The sequence below is a fragment of the Acomys minous genome, assembly GCF_964271855.1.
Source record: "Acomys minous genome assembly, chromosome: 5".
NCBI classification, from domain to species: domain Eukaryota; kingdom Metazoa; phylum Chordata; class Mammalia; order Rodentia; family Muridae; genus Acomys; species Acomys minous.
Genome location: NC_140494.1, coordinates 35991278 through 36009938, shown reverse-complemented (window position 1 = coordinate 36009938; position 18661 = coordinate 35991278). Strand labels below are relative to the sequence as shown.

Genomic DNA, 18661 nt, shown 5'->3' with positions numbered 1-18661 from the left:
GGACAAAACCACTCCCACTTCCAGGCTGATGCTCTGCTTCTGGGGCTTTCTAACTTTACCTCCTCAGAGGACCCCACTGATCTCATACTGACGTGTGTGCCCCCTTCACTGCCAGGTCGAGTGGGTGATGACTTAGATTGGCAGGCTTGTCGAGCACCCTGTTCCAGCTCAGAGCACAGGCAGGAGACACTAAAAAGGAGCTTCCAAAGAGGCAACCCACTCACTCATGTTTGTGAAAGCTACTTAAGACAGAGAGGCGAGTTACCCGAATCACTGTCAGATGTGGTTCTACAGGCAGCAACTGAAACTGAACAGCTAAGCCCACACAGGGCACCTGACTCCAGGAGGCATCTTCATCCCACTAGAGATAAGATGCCAAACATCACAGGCAACCAATCACAGCAACAGTGTATATGGCTTGCTTTTATTTTTTATTATAAAAACACATACAAGAGTTTTAAGAAATGATGAATATAAGACAAATAAGAATCACAGTGAGTTCTTAAACCCATTTCTATTTACAAATACAAAAATTCCGAAAGTGGAATATCATCCAATGTGAGACACATCATAGATAGCACTGTCTGTATGCACACCCCCGGGGCTGTCCCCCCACACACAGCCTGCGCATGAGCACAGCCACAGGGCTCACTGCCCCATCGGACTAGCCATCTCTACACAGCTCAGATGGGAGCCTTGCACTGTCAGCTCCAATCTTGTTAAGTGGTTCAGGACATTTAGAGATGGGAAAAAATGCATTCAAGTGCACTTGAACCAACAGCCTGTCCTACTATGGTAGCTACGCCTTACACTGTAGGAACACTTCTGCAGCCATTTCTAGCTACGACAGTGAGAGACTCATTTAGTTCTTGTTTTTAAAAGCCAGTTTGCTTTTGCCTAGCCACTTATTTGAGCATAAACTCTAAAACGGCTCGGGGACCATATCATTTTTTTACTTTTAAGATCATTATAAAAATGCCACTCAATCTTTAAAAGCCACTAAAAAGGACACTTTTTGCAGCCAAAAAATAAAAAGGGCTAAGTTCAAGTTTTTGTTGTTTGACCAAGAAACAATAATACAATCTATGTCATGTGACCATACAGCCATAACTAAAATGCATATGGTATAGGGGGAAATGCAACTGCTTGCTCCTCTGCCTCCTTGTCAAGCCATGAGGCATGTTCTCGTGTCCCCTGCTTATGCCTTTCTGTGCTGGAGCTCAGCTGAAGTCCTTCGCTGTCAGTTCTTTACAGCAAAAGGTGTCAAGGCACTTCTCTCTGCAGTGACCACGACCTTCAGGTGACCCTCTCATCACAGAGAGCTGAGTCCCCAGCTCTCAGGGTGCAGAGCCTCCTGTACTTGTGGAGTCAGCTGAGCCATCAGCACTCAAGGAGCCAACCTCTGCCAGGCAGCTGACGATTGCGGATGGGATCGTGTTAGAAGTCTGTGTCCGCCAAGCCTCCAGGATCTTGGATATCTCTGCTGGATTGCTAGGACTCAAGTCACAAAGGGCATACACAGCTGCGAGCTGCACACCCCATGGGATATCTGAAAAGGATTTCAAATCAGTTATAACACAGCCACAGAGAACACATCTGTTATTTAGAATCTCCATGTGTGACCTAGAGAACTCTACTCAGACATGGATTATTTTCTGCCACAAATGAAAATTACTTCCAAAGAAAAATGTCTCACAATAAAAACGTTCATTCAAGAAAGACCTGTCTACAAACGAAAAATAAAAGCTCCCTGTACCTCTGGGCACTGGTGTCATGAGGACTTCAGGGCTCCTCTGCTCTCATGAAGCTGGAAAAACATGTGGATCCTTTAACGACCAACTAACATAAAACTTTCAAACATCCTCCAGCACTGTCTCTAAATGGATGTAGACATGAAAATCATGATAAAATAACTTTAGTCTATTTTTACAAAATAGTCCAAAAGCCTATCCTTGTGCCACACTGACACCAGATGAGATCATAACTTCAGGCCAGTGTGGCTCTGGGCCAGTGTGCCTCTAGACCAGTGTGGCTCTAGGCCAGTGTGGCTCTAGACCAGTGTGACTCTAGGCCAGTGTGGCTCTGGGCCATTGTGACTCTAGGCCAGTATGGCTCTAGACCAGTGTGGCTCTGGGCCATTGTGACTCTAGACCAGTGTGGCTCTGAGTCAGCATGACTCTAGACCAGCATGACTCTAGACCAGCGTGGCTCTGGGCCAGTGTGGCTCTGGGCCAGTGTGACTCTGGGCCAGTGTGGCTCTGGGCCAGTGTGACTCTAGACCAGTGTGACTCTGGGCCAGTGTGGCTCTGGGCCAGTGTGGCTCTGGGCCAGTGTGACTCTGGGCCAGTGTGACTCTAGACCAATGTGGCTCTGGGCCAGTGTGGCTCTGGACCAGTGTGACTCTAGACCAATGTGGCTCTGGGCCAGTGTGGCTCTGGGCCAATGTGATTCTAGACCAGTGTGACTCTAGACCAGTATGGCTCTAGGCCATTGTGACTCTAGACCAGTGTGACTCTCGATGAGTGTGGCTCTGGGCCATTATGACTCTAGATCAGTCTGACTCAGGGCCAATGTGACAGAGCTAGTTTAATCAGAGTGCCATTATCTCTATGTTGACAAAAGTTTACTTTTTAGAATAGTATTAGCATATAACTTAGGTAATAGAATCCACTGAATCTTAAATGACTTAGGAGCTAGTGTTCATTATTAGCCATACGTCTCCATTTTTTATGAGCAAGGCAGGGATAAACAAGGCAAACTAGAATGTCAGGCTGTGTACCTCATCCAAATGCGCATGCACAGATCACAGATGGGACTCTCGTCTAACCCTGACATTCATTTATGATCCATATATGCCTTATATGCACAGCAAAGGTCTAGTAATTTCAGGTTATTAACAGCTCCACGATACGTCCTTTTACAACTGTGGTATTTTGTCAGTGCTCATAAAGTTTTAGGTTGTGAAATGGGGGCGATGCTCAGTTTCTACCAAGGGCAGCTCTGGAAGGTCCCCCTCCTCAAGAAGGAAGCAAACACCAGAGAAGTCCATGTGTCTAAATGTGAGTGCTCATATATAAGACAACGGATATGCTCACAGGACTTCTTCCCTGATCTCAAGAACCAAGACAAGCCTAGCATATGGCTCCCTCTACATTCAGGACTCGGTGAGACATCAGTGAAGTGCTCACAGCAGCCCAAAGCACACACATGTGGTCCCACGCAGACTTCCCTGACTGCAGCACACAGGCCTGCACCAACAGGGCTGACAGGCACTGCTGGCTCCTCCTCTTCTTCCATATGGGATTTAGTGTATGAAATAAGGACAATGGCTTTCCACCTCTAGGGAGCCTAGGATGCAGGTAATCATGTGGGGCAGTGTGCCATGATACGTGGCTTCTAGGTTACAACTATGACAGCAACATAGCCCAGGCTGCACATGTTGGACAGACAACTCATCAGCCATGACCCTGGCTACTTTATGTCCGATGTGCCTAAACTGGCATCAAAAGCATTTCATATGGAAGCAATGGACACTGTCTAAGCAGCTAGGTCAGAGACAGTGCCTTAGAGAAAGCTCAACTGCTGTCCCTATGGCTGGCACAGCAGGCCTGTCACCAGTGGCTGAAGACAAAGACCTGCCATGCTAGAAGTAGCCCAGCATTACAAGGTATCTAAGCTGTCAGTCTGTGCATGTAGTGCAAAGCTATTTAAACTACATTGTTCATTGACCAACCAATCAATATCCAAAATAGAAACCAGACCCATCATTCTAAGGGTTACTCTGAGTTAAGCTTTTCCCACAAGAGTAAGGCATCGAACCCATGAATGGCTAACTCGAGGGCCCGCTCTGCTGTAGGGCATTCTCCTCAGGTGGCTGTGCTAGTTTTCAAAGGATGCAGCCCAGCAGGCAGCCTCACAGGCATGCTGTCAGTGTGGTCCCCTCCTCACAGAGGACATTAGCTTGTGTCAAGTCGACACAACACTAGCTAGCACACTCTCTAGCTGAGAAACAGCAGATGCTCTGTGCTTACGCATGTGTGGGTGAGAGGTGGTGAGCTGTTCTCAGGGTGCTTCCTAAATGACAAGGACCAGCCTGAGGAGCAGAGCTCCTCTTGTGAGGAAGTATTGCCCAGCAGGAAACTGACCCTTACAGAAACAACAAACCACGCAAGTCAAAAGCGCATGATCTTAAGCTGGAAGGGCAATGGCTCATGTCGTCAGGACAGGCAGGGAGAACAGCTCAAGAGGCATGAACGTCACATCTTACCTTCATCCTGAGCATGTTGTATGAACATACCAATAACCGAGCTGATGTTCTTAACAGCAGTTGGAAATCCTTCCTTCAAACCCAACTGGCCTAATCGACCTGGAAAAACCAACACAGCAAAGCAGGCTTCAGTAAGTACTGGCTAATATTTGCTGGAGGCCAAAAATTATTCTCCCCCCATTTAGCATGGTGTCATTTAAGCCTCAAGATCCTGAACTGCAGTGAGAGCTGACACTCAGTGAGACAGCTGAGGCCACGGGGCTCCCTGAACTGCAGTGAGAGCTGACACTCAGTGAGACAGCTGAGGCCACGGGGCTCTCTGAACTGCAGTGAGAGATGACACTCAGTGAGACAGCTGAGGCCATGGGGCTCCCTGAACTGCAGTGAGAGCTGACACTCAGTGAGACAGCTGAGGCCACGGGGCTCCCTGAACTGCAGTGAGAGCTGACACTCAGTGAGACAGCTGAGGCCATGGGGCTCTCTGAACTGCAGTGAGAGCTGACACTCAGTGAGACAGCTGAGGCCACGGGGCTCCCTGAACTGCAGTGAGAGCTGACACTCAGTGAGACAGCTGAGGCCATGGAGCTCCTAGCACGATGCACTCTGCCATTCAGGAGTGGCTCAGCACTTGTTACCAGTCATAAGCACAATACACCCACTGCTTTCTTACGTAGTGGTTTGCATTAGGGTTATGGTGGCTAGTTTTAAATAAACCTGACATAGGCTAAAGTCATTGAGAATAGAGAACTGCTGTAGGCAAGATTGTAGGGCTCTTTTTTAATTAATGATTGACGTGGGAGGGCCCAGCCCACACCCTGCCGGTCTTGGGTTCTCTAAGAAAGCAGTTTGAGCAAGCCAGTAAGCAGCACTCCTCCATGGCCTCTGTATCAGCAGCTCCTACCCTGCTTCCTTTGATGATGTTTTGTCATGTGGCATCATTAGCAAATAAACGCTTTTCTCCCCAAGTTGACTTTGGTCTCAGTGTTCCATCACTAAGTGACGTAACCCTAAGAAGGGCAGTAGCAATGCAGAAATGGAAGTTGAGTAGTGGTCACCATAGGCGAAGTGTAAGAGATAAATTTACCAGGTTAACAGAGAGGCTGTGGACTCACCAGCAGACTGATGACAGAGCAGCCATAGAAGGAAGCTCCGTGCTTCCAGACCACACGGAGGCAGAGCCATGGGGAGAAGGCTGCACTTGATCAACCACAGCTGTGCCTCACTAGGTGAGGGAGGTGAGGCTTCCTGGCTGGCACTTAGAGAATTGATGGACCAGGCATAGCTACTTTCATCCAATCAGGATCATGGCGCATACATGTGTGACATGGTGCTGAAAGCATGCCCAATGTGAGCTGTGAGTCAGTCAGGCATTTAGAAAGGAAGACAGGAAGGCAAGTTCCTGAAGGAGAGAAACCTGTTCTTTAGGATCTCAAAGAACAGTCTAGAAAGAGAACAGGTGATGTTATTCACTAGAAGAGCAACCACCTTGTGCAGGAGCTTAATTGCTACCAGATGAAAAAGATCCTGTGAACGGACTCTGGGAGGAGCTATATAAATGAGCCCAGAACTGGTGGAGGGGGGCTTGGAGACTTGGGATAGATTTGGCTGTTCATCGCTGCCCTTCAAGACGTTCCTAGAGAAATCCGTTTGAGGGAAGGCTTCAGAGCTCCAGCTCCTGCTGAGGCTCTGGGGTCTTACTACCCCCCGGTTCCAGTGGAAGAAATCCTGCGGCTCCCGACCGAAGAATCATTCCTCGGGACTGATATCCTTAAGGTTTTTTTGTTGTGTCAATTAATCTTCATTTCCTACTGTTTTGGTTAATCTGGTTATAATTGAAGTAGGCTCGGTCAAGTTGTTAATAAAATATTTTGGTTAAGAAAATTGAGTCTACAAGTTCCCACCATGGGCGACGGCTACATGGGAGCTTTGAATCAAAAGCTGAAGCATACCTTCCAGCAAGCAGCTCCCCATTGCTTGAAGGCCTCTGAGGATGACCTTGTATGTACATTGTGCTGCGTGCACTGGTGACATTTGGAAGATGTATTTGATCAACTGTTCTACAGGTGAACACTGCAGATCACAAGGCAGGAAGTGGGGAAGCAGGTTTCTTCACCATGAGAGCTCGTCTGGTGGGTTTCAGGTTTCACAAGTAACTTTAAGAACTTACTACTTCAACAGGAGCCATAGCAGATTCCATTTCAAGAAAAACAAGGTGGAATATCTAGAAATATTCAAAATGGTCCCTGAAACACTCTTCAGTTTCACTGATTACATTTCTGTGCAAGACTCTCTTTCTTTTGTTTTGTTGTTTATGTGTTTTAAGACATGGTTTCTGTGTAGCTCTGGCTGTCTTGGAACTCACTCCGTAGACCAGGATGGCCCCAAACTCAAAGATCTGCCAGCATCTGCCTCCCTGGGTGCTGGGGTTAAAGGTGAGTCCCACCACTAAAGGCTAAGAGTCAGTTCTTTTGCTGACCGCAAACACGGCACACTTAATGCTGACCAAGCAGAGGATGAGAAGAAACTGTTGTCTACCACAGACCCAAGGAAAGACTAGGCAAGGCCATCCATGCCCACTTGGTTTTTGTTTCAGAAGACCCCTCTCTTTAGTTACATTGTCAAATATAAGGGTTGAATACAGCTGATTGGGCTGGCTCTGGAATCAAAAAAAGGAAGCTCTGGGCAGGCTTGTAACCCTACAAGGTTTATCCAGAATGGTTAACTCAAGGAAAAACCCTTCCCTAGGGTGGGGCAGGGCCCCTTCTCCCAAGGCAAAAGCTGGTGCTTTGCCCCTGATTCTCATCTACACTTCTTCTGCCTTGGTACTGCCACCCTCGGTCAGTGGCCCTGTCCAAAGCTCAAACTATGCAGGTGCCAGCAGCTCTGCCAAGACATTCACAGCCCCATGACACACCAGGCCCTCCCTCACGTTCTTGGATGATCTACAATACAACACTGGTATGGTGCTGGAGAAACCCTCCATAGTAACTGCACATGGTGCCAGCTAACAGCGTGTTTATTGCTCGGCTCAGTATTATACTGTATTACACACTGACAGTTTGCTTCTCATCACAGAGGACAATTTGGACTGAAAATGGCTATTCAAAGTACATGTTGTGTATTTGTGAGTTATCGCTATACAGCTATGTCTTAGTAGCTCCTCTTGTCTGTAACAACTGTAGGATTATCCATTATCTAAGAGCACGGTCATTATTCAAGAGTTAAAAAGTAAACGAGCTTTACTTTGCCAAATGCACAAATGGAGTTTTGTCCCTAAAGTTGCCCATATTCTGGCTCTGGGATACAACTTCAGTGTGTTCTTCCTGGTTCACATTTAGTTCGAGTGCTTGTGTAGCTGGTCTAAAAGCACTGTGTGACATCTAACCCAAAGTGCCTGCTGTCCTGTTAGGTCTCTGTGACAATTCCCCACTTTCCTCCTTACAGGCTTCCCTGGGTGGCTGTGCAGACACAGCTGTGGAAGCAGGAAAGTCTCATTTTCTACCTCAGAGCTTCTTGGGCAGTCTAGAGAAGCAAGGGAGAGATGGCCGCGGCCAGCTGGTAAAAGAAGCTACACCAAGAGCTGACCCTCCCGTAAGATCCACATGGCCACCGACCACCAGAGAACAGCATTCTGCTCACAGTCTCATCACTGCAGGAATAAACACAGAGTACACTCACTTCGACAACATCAAAGGCTCAGTTTGATCCTCAAAACTCAAGTCACAAGTTAGGAGTGTTATAACCCCAGTGCTGGACCCTGCATTGTGATAGTCAGGCCACCTGGACAATTTAGTGAGTTTCAGTCCTGTGTGAGGCAGTATCACAAAAACCAGAACTAAACAAACAAGCAAAGCCCACAAAGTAGGTGACACCCAAGATATGACACGTGAGGTGGCCTTTGGCCTTCACAAGCACAGGTGCACAAAGGTACACACACACACACACACACACACACACACACACACATACACACACACACAGGTGGCACACATACAAAGTGTGACTTCATAAAGTCACATTCTAGGGAAAATGCCATATACATGCATGAGTGTTATAAATACGCCATAGTGGGAAAGGCAAGAGCTTGTTGTCATTGAATCAGCAAAGGTGCTTCCTCCTGTGTGAACTGCCCATGCCAACAGACACTGACAAACTTAAGCAGCTCTCCTAATTTGTAAACTCTCAAAGGAGCTTTTTACTTGTAGCAGTCAGTCCACAGAGAAGCAGTCTCTCCTCAAGTCAGGAGCAGCAGCACTGGAACAGCCCCAGGTGCACACACAAGTGCACACGGATGCTGAGTTTGCCAGCACAGGCCTTCCTCCCTACCGTCTTTCTCCTGTTCCAGGACAGAGATGGCCACTGATCAAGGAACTCAGCAAAACGGGCTGAGAGGGCCCTACAGAGTAAGTGGCCCTCCGTTTCTCCATCCTTGACTGACTAGTCTTTGGCCATCTTGTTACATACCCACACAGTGCCAAGTTTCTGTCTCAGATGTCTTACACATGCTCCGAGCACACTGTCACTAAGTAGTGAGTGCAGTTCACAAGGAGGAAGAAGTGCATTTGTAGATACATAGACAATCAGCAGGGACACTACGTCCCACTATGAACTTACAAGGTTCATTCATTCAGACAGCATATTCCCAAATGGTAACATTAGTTCCAATAGTACTGCCTTTGAACTTTAATTAGTGACAACCCAAAGGGCTCTCTGAAGAAGCTAGTACTTTGGTTTGTGTTCCCCAGGCACAGGAAGGAGATACCAACAGCTCTTAACAAAATATGCGAGTTGTGAGTAAACAGGACCGATGATCCTGAAGGAGTGGACAGCAGGCTGCCACAGGCCAGGCAAAGAACAAAGTCAGTAACTACAAAGACTAGTGGTTTCAAGGAGAACTCTAAAGGCCTGCTCTAGATTCTATAGTGAGGTGGGGTCTGAGTCTCACAGCATTCTCAAACAGCAACTTTAACTTCTACAGTAACCTAAAGTGGCCCTTATTGGGTGTCTATAATTGGGATAGCTCAAAGAAACACATTCAGACTTGTGGCCCCTGGGGACTGAAGGGAAGCCATCAGGCTTAGTGGCTAGTACCTCTGTGCACTGTGACATCTTGCTGGCCCATGATGATATTTTAGACACCAAACAAGACCACAGTATATTTTGTAGCAATTTATGACACCACATCTTGAACTGTAAGGTAAACACACTACCCCAAAGCACCGTAAGCTCTGAGAGATGGGTAGAGCACTCAGGTGAGGAAGCAGTAACAAAAGCATGAGCACCGTGGGCAAGCACAGACACACTGGTCTGACAGCTATGGGCACAGCTGTTGGTTCAAAGAAAGTTTCACCCTGAGATATGTTGCTACACTCTTACTCCCACACCAAGATCTTAACAAGAACAAGCGTGGCAAGATAACCACACAGACACTTACCGATCAGTCTCAGCACGGATGCCACAATAACATCAGGGGTGTATGCGATGTTTGAATGTCCTTTCCTGTATTTGATCCACTTATCCATCACAGGCCACAGCTCCTTACTAGAAAACATGAGAAGATGCAAGCCCATCACCATGCGGGCGGTCGAGCAGCACTGCTCCTGTCATCCAGGTTTTTCTTCCCAGCTCCTACACCTTCTGTTTGCACATGTAAATGGCATGGCAAGGACAGTGTTGAGCGGGGAAGCACATCCTCTAGAGTCACTTAGAGGACTCTGGCAGGTGACTGGGAGAGAATGACCTGCCACCCTGAGTTCATATGAGGAGTCCACTCGGCTCCTGCACCCCCGCAGGCAGGCACTAGTCAGAAGCTCTGCCATCTCCTTATGTAGGGCCAACTGTGACATCCGTATCCATGTGTACGTCAGGGACTTCCTACAGGCAGGCTTGTTGACACAGACTGCACTGTAGAAATGGAGCTAGTCTGTCATTCCTGGAACCAAGAAAGTGGAACAAGATTCTCCTGCACCAAAAGCTCAGCTCTCATAGCAACCTTCGAGCACTTAGTGCTTTAATGACACATCCTCCCTTAAAGCAGCTTAAACCAGGCTTTCTCAGCCAGACTTCACGAACATTTTTTTTTTTGTTTAAATTTGAGGGACAATTGTCTCCACTCTCTCTAGGGATGGAGCACCAACAAGCAAAGGAAGCCAAACTAGTCATGTTCCAAGTCTGTGTTTGGTATCAGGCTTCACCCTGCCCAGGCAAGAGCAGCTAACTGCTAACTGCATACAGTGCTTCCTCTGGCCCTGGCCTGTCAGTGCATGAAGGTGACAAAGTGGCACTTGGTTAGCTTGTATTTGCTGAGGTGCCTCGTGTTGATGCCCCTCTGGGGACAGGAGGTGGTCACTTCTACTGGGGAGACAAGAAAGGGATAATAAAAAGTAGCTAGCAGCATGCAGAAAAACAAAGCTGAAGCATTTAATAGTGACTCAGACATTTTATGGTACTTTCATTACCTCTTATAAAAATGTTATTTGTATTTCAAATGCCTCCCATAAAAAGGAAACACACTCCAACATTAGCAGGCTTATCTTCCCTCAACCTGCCTCTACTTAACGCAGCGAAGCTGCTCACCTTATGATGTTGTCATGCGTCCAAATCCACCTCTGGTGGCAGCAGAGGAGGTCAATGGCGAATATGTATTCCCAGATGTTTGCACTCAGGTCCTCGCCAAACTCTTCACTCGACTGAAATTCTGTTTTGGGGCACAGCTGTATGGTCAGAAGCAGCTTAGAGACCACGATCCCAACATCGATAGGAGCATTCTAGCAAACAAAAACAGAATGAAAAGTCACTTCTTGGGTCGTCAGCAGTGTGACACTGTAATAAGCGTCTGCTGGACTGCCCTGCACCGTAAGAGAAACTGCGAAGCAGCCTGAGTTTAACTAGAAACTGTTTACTGTAGTCACAGTAAGAAGCAGAAACAGACAAGACCGGCGTGTACAGGATGGTGCGAGGAATGGAATTAGAGATCATCCTGAGCAAGAAAGCCCAGGCCCAGAAAGATTAACGCTGGTATGCACTCACTTACGTGTGCAAATTAGTCATAAAGTACAAGACAACCAGACTACAAACCACAGAGCAACAGAAGCTAAGTTACAACAAGGGCCCAAGGGAGGATGCTTGAATCTCAGTGAGAAGGGAGAACAGAATAGACATCCGGAGTGGACAGAGGGAGAGAACTGGGTGGAGGAGGGGATGAGTAGGGGAGCAGGAGGGATCAAGTTGGGGGAGGATGGAGAGAGAGAAGACAAGGAGAGAGAACTGAAATCGGTGGGGAGGGGTGTGTCTCTAGCATGAGCTAGAAACTAAGACAACAGAAACTCCCTGGAATCCATGAGAGTGACCCTAGCTAAGACTCCTGGCAATGGGGGATAAGGAGCCTGAAACTGCCACCTCCTGTAACCAGGCAAGACTTCCAATGGAGGGACTGGGACACCAGCCCAGCCACAAAACCTCTAACTACATTTTGTCCTGCCTACAAGACGTAAAGATGGAGGAGAAATTGAGGGAACAGCAAACAAATACTGGACGAGGTTGAGACCCACCCCATGAGAGAGAGCCCACTCCTGACACTATTAGTGATATTCTGCTATACTTCCAGACAGGCCTGTCTCTGGGAGACTTCACCCAGAAACTGATGGAAACAGATGCAGAGACCCAAGCCAAACATTAGGCTGAGCTTGGGGATGTCTATGGAAGGTGGGGGACGAAGGATTGAAGGAGCCAGAGAGATCAAGGAGCAAACAAGAAAACATACAGAACAAACTAACCTAGGCCCACACGGGCTCATAGAGACTGAACCACCAACCAGAGAGCATGCGTGGGACAGACCCAGGCCCTCTGCACCTAGGGAACAGTGTGCAGCTTGGTCCTCATGTGGGACTCCTAACAGCAGGAGCAGGGCTGTCTCTGACTCCATGCCTGCCTTGGGATCCTTTTCCCCTAACCGGGCTGCCCTGCCTAGCTACAGCAAGAGAAGATGAATCTAGTCCTACTGCAACTTGATATCCACGTGGGCTGATAAACATGAGAGGCCTCGATTTTTCTGAGCCTTCTCTGGGGAGAAAGGTCAAGGGGGATGGATAGCAGGGAGGTGAGGAGAAGAGGGAAGTATTGAGAGCAAAGGAGAGAGGAAAAACTACAGTTGGGATGTAAAATAATTAAAGAAGAAAAAGAAGAGGAGGAAGGAGGGGGAGGAGGAGGAGGAGGAGGAAGAGGAGGAGAAAGAGGAAGAGAAGGAGGAGAAAGAGGAACAGCTGCAGCACCAAAGGCATTGGAGCCACAATAAGCACCAAAGAGCTGAGCTGTATCCAGACAGAATCACAGAATCCTTCAGTACAAGCAGGAAATTAATGTTATAAATGTAGTTTATAATCAAACAACAGACTAACTATTAAAATTCCATAAGTTCTGCTAAATTCTGGGAATGCTGATCAACTTGTCCTTTCCACAAATGACTAGACAACGCTGTCTGGCTTCCCTCACTTCTGAGGACATTCTGGTGTTGCCTATGGTCTCACCTATGTGAGCAGCTTAAGTAGTGCTCTTCGTCTTCACAGGGACGCAATGACTGATGGGCAGCTCAGCTCTCCACATAGGGCATGAGATTGTATCTAGCTCTATCTCTATGAACACTCAACTTACATCTTTGTGTGATGACCTTGAGAAAGGCTAGGGTGGGGCTACCTGCCCCATGCCACTCCCACAAGGCTGAGCTGCTCAGCATCCCATCAGCATAGCAAGCAGGTCCTGGGGCAAACACAGGCTCAGATCAACACAGGGGAAAGCCTGGGCTTGGGAATCTGCACAAGCTACTGACAAAGTCTCAGGTTTCCCCAAGGGTGTACTTTTTCTTGGAGAAGTTGGTAACTTTGCAATCTGCTAGAATTCCCAGTCTAGGCTGGGGTCAAGATTAAAGTTACCTGGTATCAGCATAAAGAATTAAAATGTCTAGAAGACACATTCCATTAGGAAAACAAACACTTGATGCAGTTCATACACCATATTCTCAACTTGACCTTTAGCATTCATAGGCTAATGGGAAGACCCTACTTTCAGATCTGCAGGTCCAGTTTGTAGTGCTTCTGAAGCATGTATCATTTATGATCACTTAAAATGTGGATAACTAAATAACTGAAGTTTATAAAGACTGCTTGCTTAGGAGATATAATCTGTTGTATATGCATTAACATAAAACTAATCAATGGTCAAAGTACAGCCACACCTACTTTTTAACTATTACTCAATTTATGAATGGAACAAAAATTACAAAACTAAACAAATTTTAAATTTGTCTAACTTTAAATCTTAAAACCAGTGGTACCTTGGTACCAAGTCATCATTTCTCCATACAGACGTGCTTTGTGGGTTTTATATACTCCATGGAATGAATGTGGAGATAGCCTGGCCACAACAGACTAGAGAGACCCCGCCTACCATGGTAGTCCAGAGTGTGCAGCTCTGACAAGCATGTCTTTGATATAAGCTCAGAATCTTCAAAAAGCCTCAGACTCAGAGCATTACAGCTTCAGAACAGGAACATTAGTATTTCAAACTTGAAAAAAAAAAAAAACCCAAAAACCTCCAAATATCAAACATCTCCACTCAAAAGCCTTTTGTATAAGGGAAGCTACCTCAGCATTAGGGCAGCAGGGACGTGTGTGGCTCGCAGGACATTGCACATGCCCAGCAAGTGATGTACCATTCTCGCTCTCAGGACCAGACCAAAGGACCTAATAGAGTCCATGGCACTATCCTACAATCTATGTACACATACTTCTGTGTGCCTGTGTGTTTTTTTCGTTTTGACACAGGTCTATGTAGCCTGGCTGCCCTGGGGCTGCCATGTGGACCAGACTGTCCTTAAACTTAGATTCACCTGCCTCTGAGCACTGGGATTAAGGGTGTGTACCATCAGGCCCAACCAGGGCTATGTCTTGATAGCTTGCCAACGAGGTGGTTACAGGCTTGTGTTTCTTTCTTTCTCATAATATAAAGCCAAATACAGATTAGCTCAAAGAATACTTTAAAAGGAAAGCACAGTAGTACACATATAAACTATATGTGTATATAAACCATAAAAACTATACAATTTTTCTAAGTCATTGAAATACTACATACTCATAACAGCCAGAAAAGAGCAAAATAAAGAAAGCCCGTACCAACCGCAGCATCTGTTGACATGATCTACTATTAACTAGATTCTCACCAGATGAGATGTATGACTAAGCAAGTGTCAATCTGAGCATTACTTTAATAAACCCATGATTGAAGAAAAAAGACAGTAAAAGGTAAAAGTAAAAAGAGCCAAACATTTAGAACATAATCAAGTCCCATCAACCTGAAAGATATAGACTATCAGGTTCAGAGACAGTCCAAACAGGAGGAAACTGAGGCTAGCAGCTTTTCACCTAAGCACCTTTTGCAAAAATCAACAAACTTACAATCCCTTTTTCCATTTCATCAGTCGTAAATTAGCATATCAAACAAACTTCGTACATTTTGGAGGTCTGCAACTCTTCGTGGAATGTCATGGATACTTACTGAATCAAATGCATAAACTTAGGCTAATATATTTTAAAGGATCTACTGTGAAGAATATCTCTAAAATGTCTGAGAACAAGCTGGTCAGGTGGCTAAGTAGGTAAGGGTACATGCCATCAAGCCTGATGAACTAAGCCTGAGTAGACAGAGGGAGGAAAGAATAGGCAAGAAGGTTGTTCTCTGACACTCACTCTTATAGTGAGCGCATATGCACGGTCAGGCACACCAACATAAATACATAAATGGATAAATATCATTTTTTAGAAATGCTGAAGAACTAAGATAAAAGGAAATACAACACAAAGTAAGACCTATATTCATCTTACAAGCACTGCAGGAAAGAAATAAAAAAATCAAGTGTACCTTTTCCCAGCTCAGGAAAGCTCTCAAGCAGTTCAGAACCTCCCCTCTGGCACGCTGCCTGGCAACCAGCTGCATCGCTTGACTAATGGCTGACTGGGAGAGAAATACTTCACGCCACATGTTTGCAATGAACAGAGTCAACTTCTCAGATTCTGGAAAATCTGTAAGACAGACAGGGATGAAAAGGCCTTTATATCTGTCTCACCTAGGCGACTGCTCTAAAACAAGACATGATTTCACTTCACAGGGGCCTATAAGGCAACCTCAGCTGATAGCTGTGAGCGCATGGCCAGCAGGGCTCTGGTCTTCAGTGTTTCAAAAAATGTTCTTTCTCCATCTTTGCTACTGTTTTTGGTTGTCTTATTTTGAGACAGATCTCATTCTGTAGCCCAGACTGGCCTCAAAGCAGTAGCAATCCTCCCTCCCCAATCTCCCAAGCCCTAGTGTTACAAGTGAGTGATTAGATCTGGTTTGGCAAACTGTTAGATTTTAAACTTTGTATAAAAACAGAAAACATAGTAAGAAAAGGTGCTATTAAAGGGATCCATCAAAGGAGAGAAAGTTAAAACATCTTGCCTCCAAATTTTTTTAGTCTCAGATTTTCTCATTTGATGCACAGTATTACAAGACAACTCAATTACTTCCCACACAGCCATTAACCATTTGTTGAGTGACTGGATTGTACTTTGTAAGGTGGATGATTGGGTAGTCTGAGGCAGGACTCCAGGCCGCTTTCCCTGTCAGGTGAACAATACAGAGCAGACTAGGAGTGGACATGTGGAAGAGCTTTGGCAGGAGAACAGGTGCACACAGCAGCGCATCAAAAGAGTGCATCCAGGCTACCCCCTGGCCTACTCACTCTTCTAATCGTGGTAATGGTGGACGCAGGACAACAAGACAGTTTTAAGCAAGTATGGCTTCATGACAAGCTGGAAAAACTTGTAATAACTGCCCTGGGAAAGTGGTTTTGTTTGTAACTTTAAGATTTCATTACACACTAAGAAGTTCCACTCCTAGGTACATATCCAACAGAAGTAGAGACATCCTTACAGAGACTTGAAAACAGGTATTTGTGATGTCTTACTTCATAACGGCCTAGAGTTGGAAACAAGTGATTGGACAGGACAGCAGTCGTTGTCTGTTGAATAACTGAATACAGCATGGTTGTGGAAGGCAACAGGCTACTCATGCATGGACAGATCTCAGAAGTCAAGTTGAGTATGTCTGAAAGGGAGAGTAAATAGCATGCTAAAACTATAACACCTATTGGATTTGCAGCGACAGCAAACAGATGTGGGGTTCTCCACCTGAGAAGAGGTGCTCACTAAGAGTTAAGTTACTGTTTGTCAAGTTTATTTTAAAAGAGAAAAGCCCGAGAGTAGAAGAATCTGTAACAAAATAATTACATGTTAAAAAAAAAAAACCCAACCAAAAACAAAAAAAACTATTCCATGTTAGAAACTTTGTTCTAAAATGTTTGTCCTAGTCTTCTGATGCCTGTCTACTGTCATAGCTCTTCCACATGTCCCCTCCTAGGTCTGGTCTCTATACTTCACTTGACAGGGAAAGCAGCAGAGTCCTGCCTAGACTATTAAATCCACCTTTGGAAGTACAGTTCAGTTACTGAACAAATGGTTAACAGCTGTGGACAGTGCATTTTTCTGGGGGTAGGACAGAATTTGAGAGTGCAAATAAAGTGACTGCGTCCTACAAAGGGAAAGGAAGTGCCACAGGACAACAGGAACATCTGAGACAGGAAATGGCTAAGGACAGCTGTGAGCCATGGCATGAACACCTACAGACACCTGTAAGAACAAAGCCTGCAGTCTGAGCAAGCAATGCACGGGATGTGGCTGAAGCACACTCCATTCCTCTGCTGCCCGCCTGTGTTCCGGTGTCCTATGGTCCTATGGTCCTCAGCCTTGCGTAGTCACACAGCATGCTTCCCATGATGGGTTACTGAACAAATCAGTGAGCAGACACAATGTGGGCACACTAACATGGATGTCCTGGAGCAGCACTATGCTGTGTTCTCATCTTCCTTGTTTATGAATACTGGTGGTTTGCTGCCACAAACCATCCTGATTTGGACCCACAGTTGAGACTGAGGAAGTTTCAGTAAAAGGGGAAGTTAAACGAAACAGCCCCGCGCCTCTACCACCTTTTCATTACTGATACATCTTTTCAGAAGGCTACAAAATCCATCTCAGTTACTGCCAGAGGCACAGCAAGATGGAGTGTCAGTGTACAAGGATTCCCATATTTTGCAACACAGCTATAAAATAAATATATAGTGGGCAACAAGAGACAATCTATTCAGGTGTAAGTACATGTGTCAATGTAAGTAAATTATATTGAAACTAGTATAATTAGGTATACTTAGAGTCACTTAAGCTTTCTCATAGATCAAACTTTTTTTTTTTTTTGAGACAGGATCTCTAGACCATGCTAGCCTCAAAGTTGGAGATTTAAAAACATTACTTTGAAAGATATAACCAGCTGAAGAAGACAGAAGCAAGTGTAAGGTGAAAGTGCAACAGCAGGTGTTCAATATAATGTGCTGTAACCTGCACACACCTTCCTTCAGGAGGCTGTAACAGAACAAGCGAGCTCTTTCCAAGTCTCCAAGTTGCCGACAAATACCCACATACACTCTGCACAGTGCATGGATGTAACTGTGGTCCAGAGATGTCTTCTGAACCTTTAGCTCTGAGAGAATAGAGCGAAGTAAGTATTCTCCTAAGTGCTAGATTGGGGAAAGAAAAACAAAAGAGAATTATGGTTAGTGATAGAAGAACAATCCTAATTAGCTAACTATCAGACAAAGAAAACTTACAGAGCACCAGAGGGGCCACAGTAACTGCTAACACTTGCCGAGCATGGTAGCCATGGGTCTCGTCAGAGGTGAGAGAACTCACTTTGACCTATTGAGATCAGCCACACTATAGATACCACGGCGTGTCAATAAATACACCTACTTGCCTGAGACGGCATGGTCACCGCTCTGTAATTTGTGTTTTTGCTAAGAACCCATTGTGTGCAAGCATGTGTGTGTACATTCAGGCTAATCTATCCCCATTTCTATTTATTCTATTGTGTAGAGTGGGTGCTATATTCCTTCCCCTGAGAGAGAACCATATCACTGAAAATTTGACAACTCATCACACGGAAGATAGTCTCTCAAAGACACTTGGGCCTCTTAGGCTTTCAGAAAGGTAGCAATCAAGAACAACCCGTGTGTTCACTCCATGAGGATGTGGTAGTGGCCACTGAAGATGATCCAGCAGGCACTGGAGTCACCTGGCAAGGAGCTGGGGATGCTTGGCACACAGCTATGAAGTCCTCAGGAGCTACACAGCATGTGACGGCAATGTGGCATGCTGGATGAAATATAGTTCAAGCTTGAAATGCCAGCATCATCTGGAAATGGGCAATATTTGTTTTGACAGATTTTCCTCTATAGAGTTTTATGTGGCAAGCCTC

At 45.8% G+C, this 18661-nt stretch overlaps 1 protein-coding gene across 3 annotated transcripts in view; it reads right to left on the bottom strand.

The window, feature by feature from the left end:
• Positions 1–403: 403 nt before the first annotated feature.
• Positions 404–18661, bottom strand: part of ICE1 (interactor of little elongation complex ELL subunit 1) — a 46471-nt gene continuing 28213 nt past the window's right edge. The window contains exons 14-20 of one of the 3 annotated variants that reach the window (XR_014779074.1): positions 17756–17924; positions 15179–15339; positions 10844–11034; positions 9702–9808; positions 4268–4366; positions 1757–1876; positions 1420–1549 (exon numbers count right to left, since the gene is read on the bottom strand). Coding sequence is in view for 2 of the 3 variants with exons in the window: in XM_084781091.1 (XP_084637217.1) it covers positions 1338–1549; positions 4268–4366; positions 9702–9808; positions 10844–11034; positions 15179–15339; positions 17756–17924 (939 nt within the window). In the remaining variant the exon portion in view is untranslated. Of the gene's footprint in view, positions 1550–1756; positions 1877–4267; positions 4367–9701; positions 9809–10843; positions 11035–15178; positions 15340–17755; positions 17925–18661 lie in introns of all 3 variants that reach the window. The other 2 variants (XM_084781092.1, XM_084781091.1) reach the window with 2 other exon arrangements.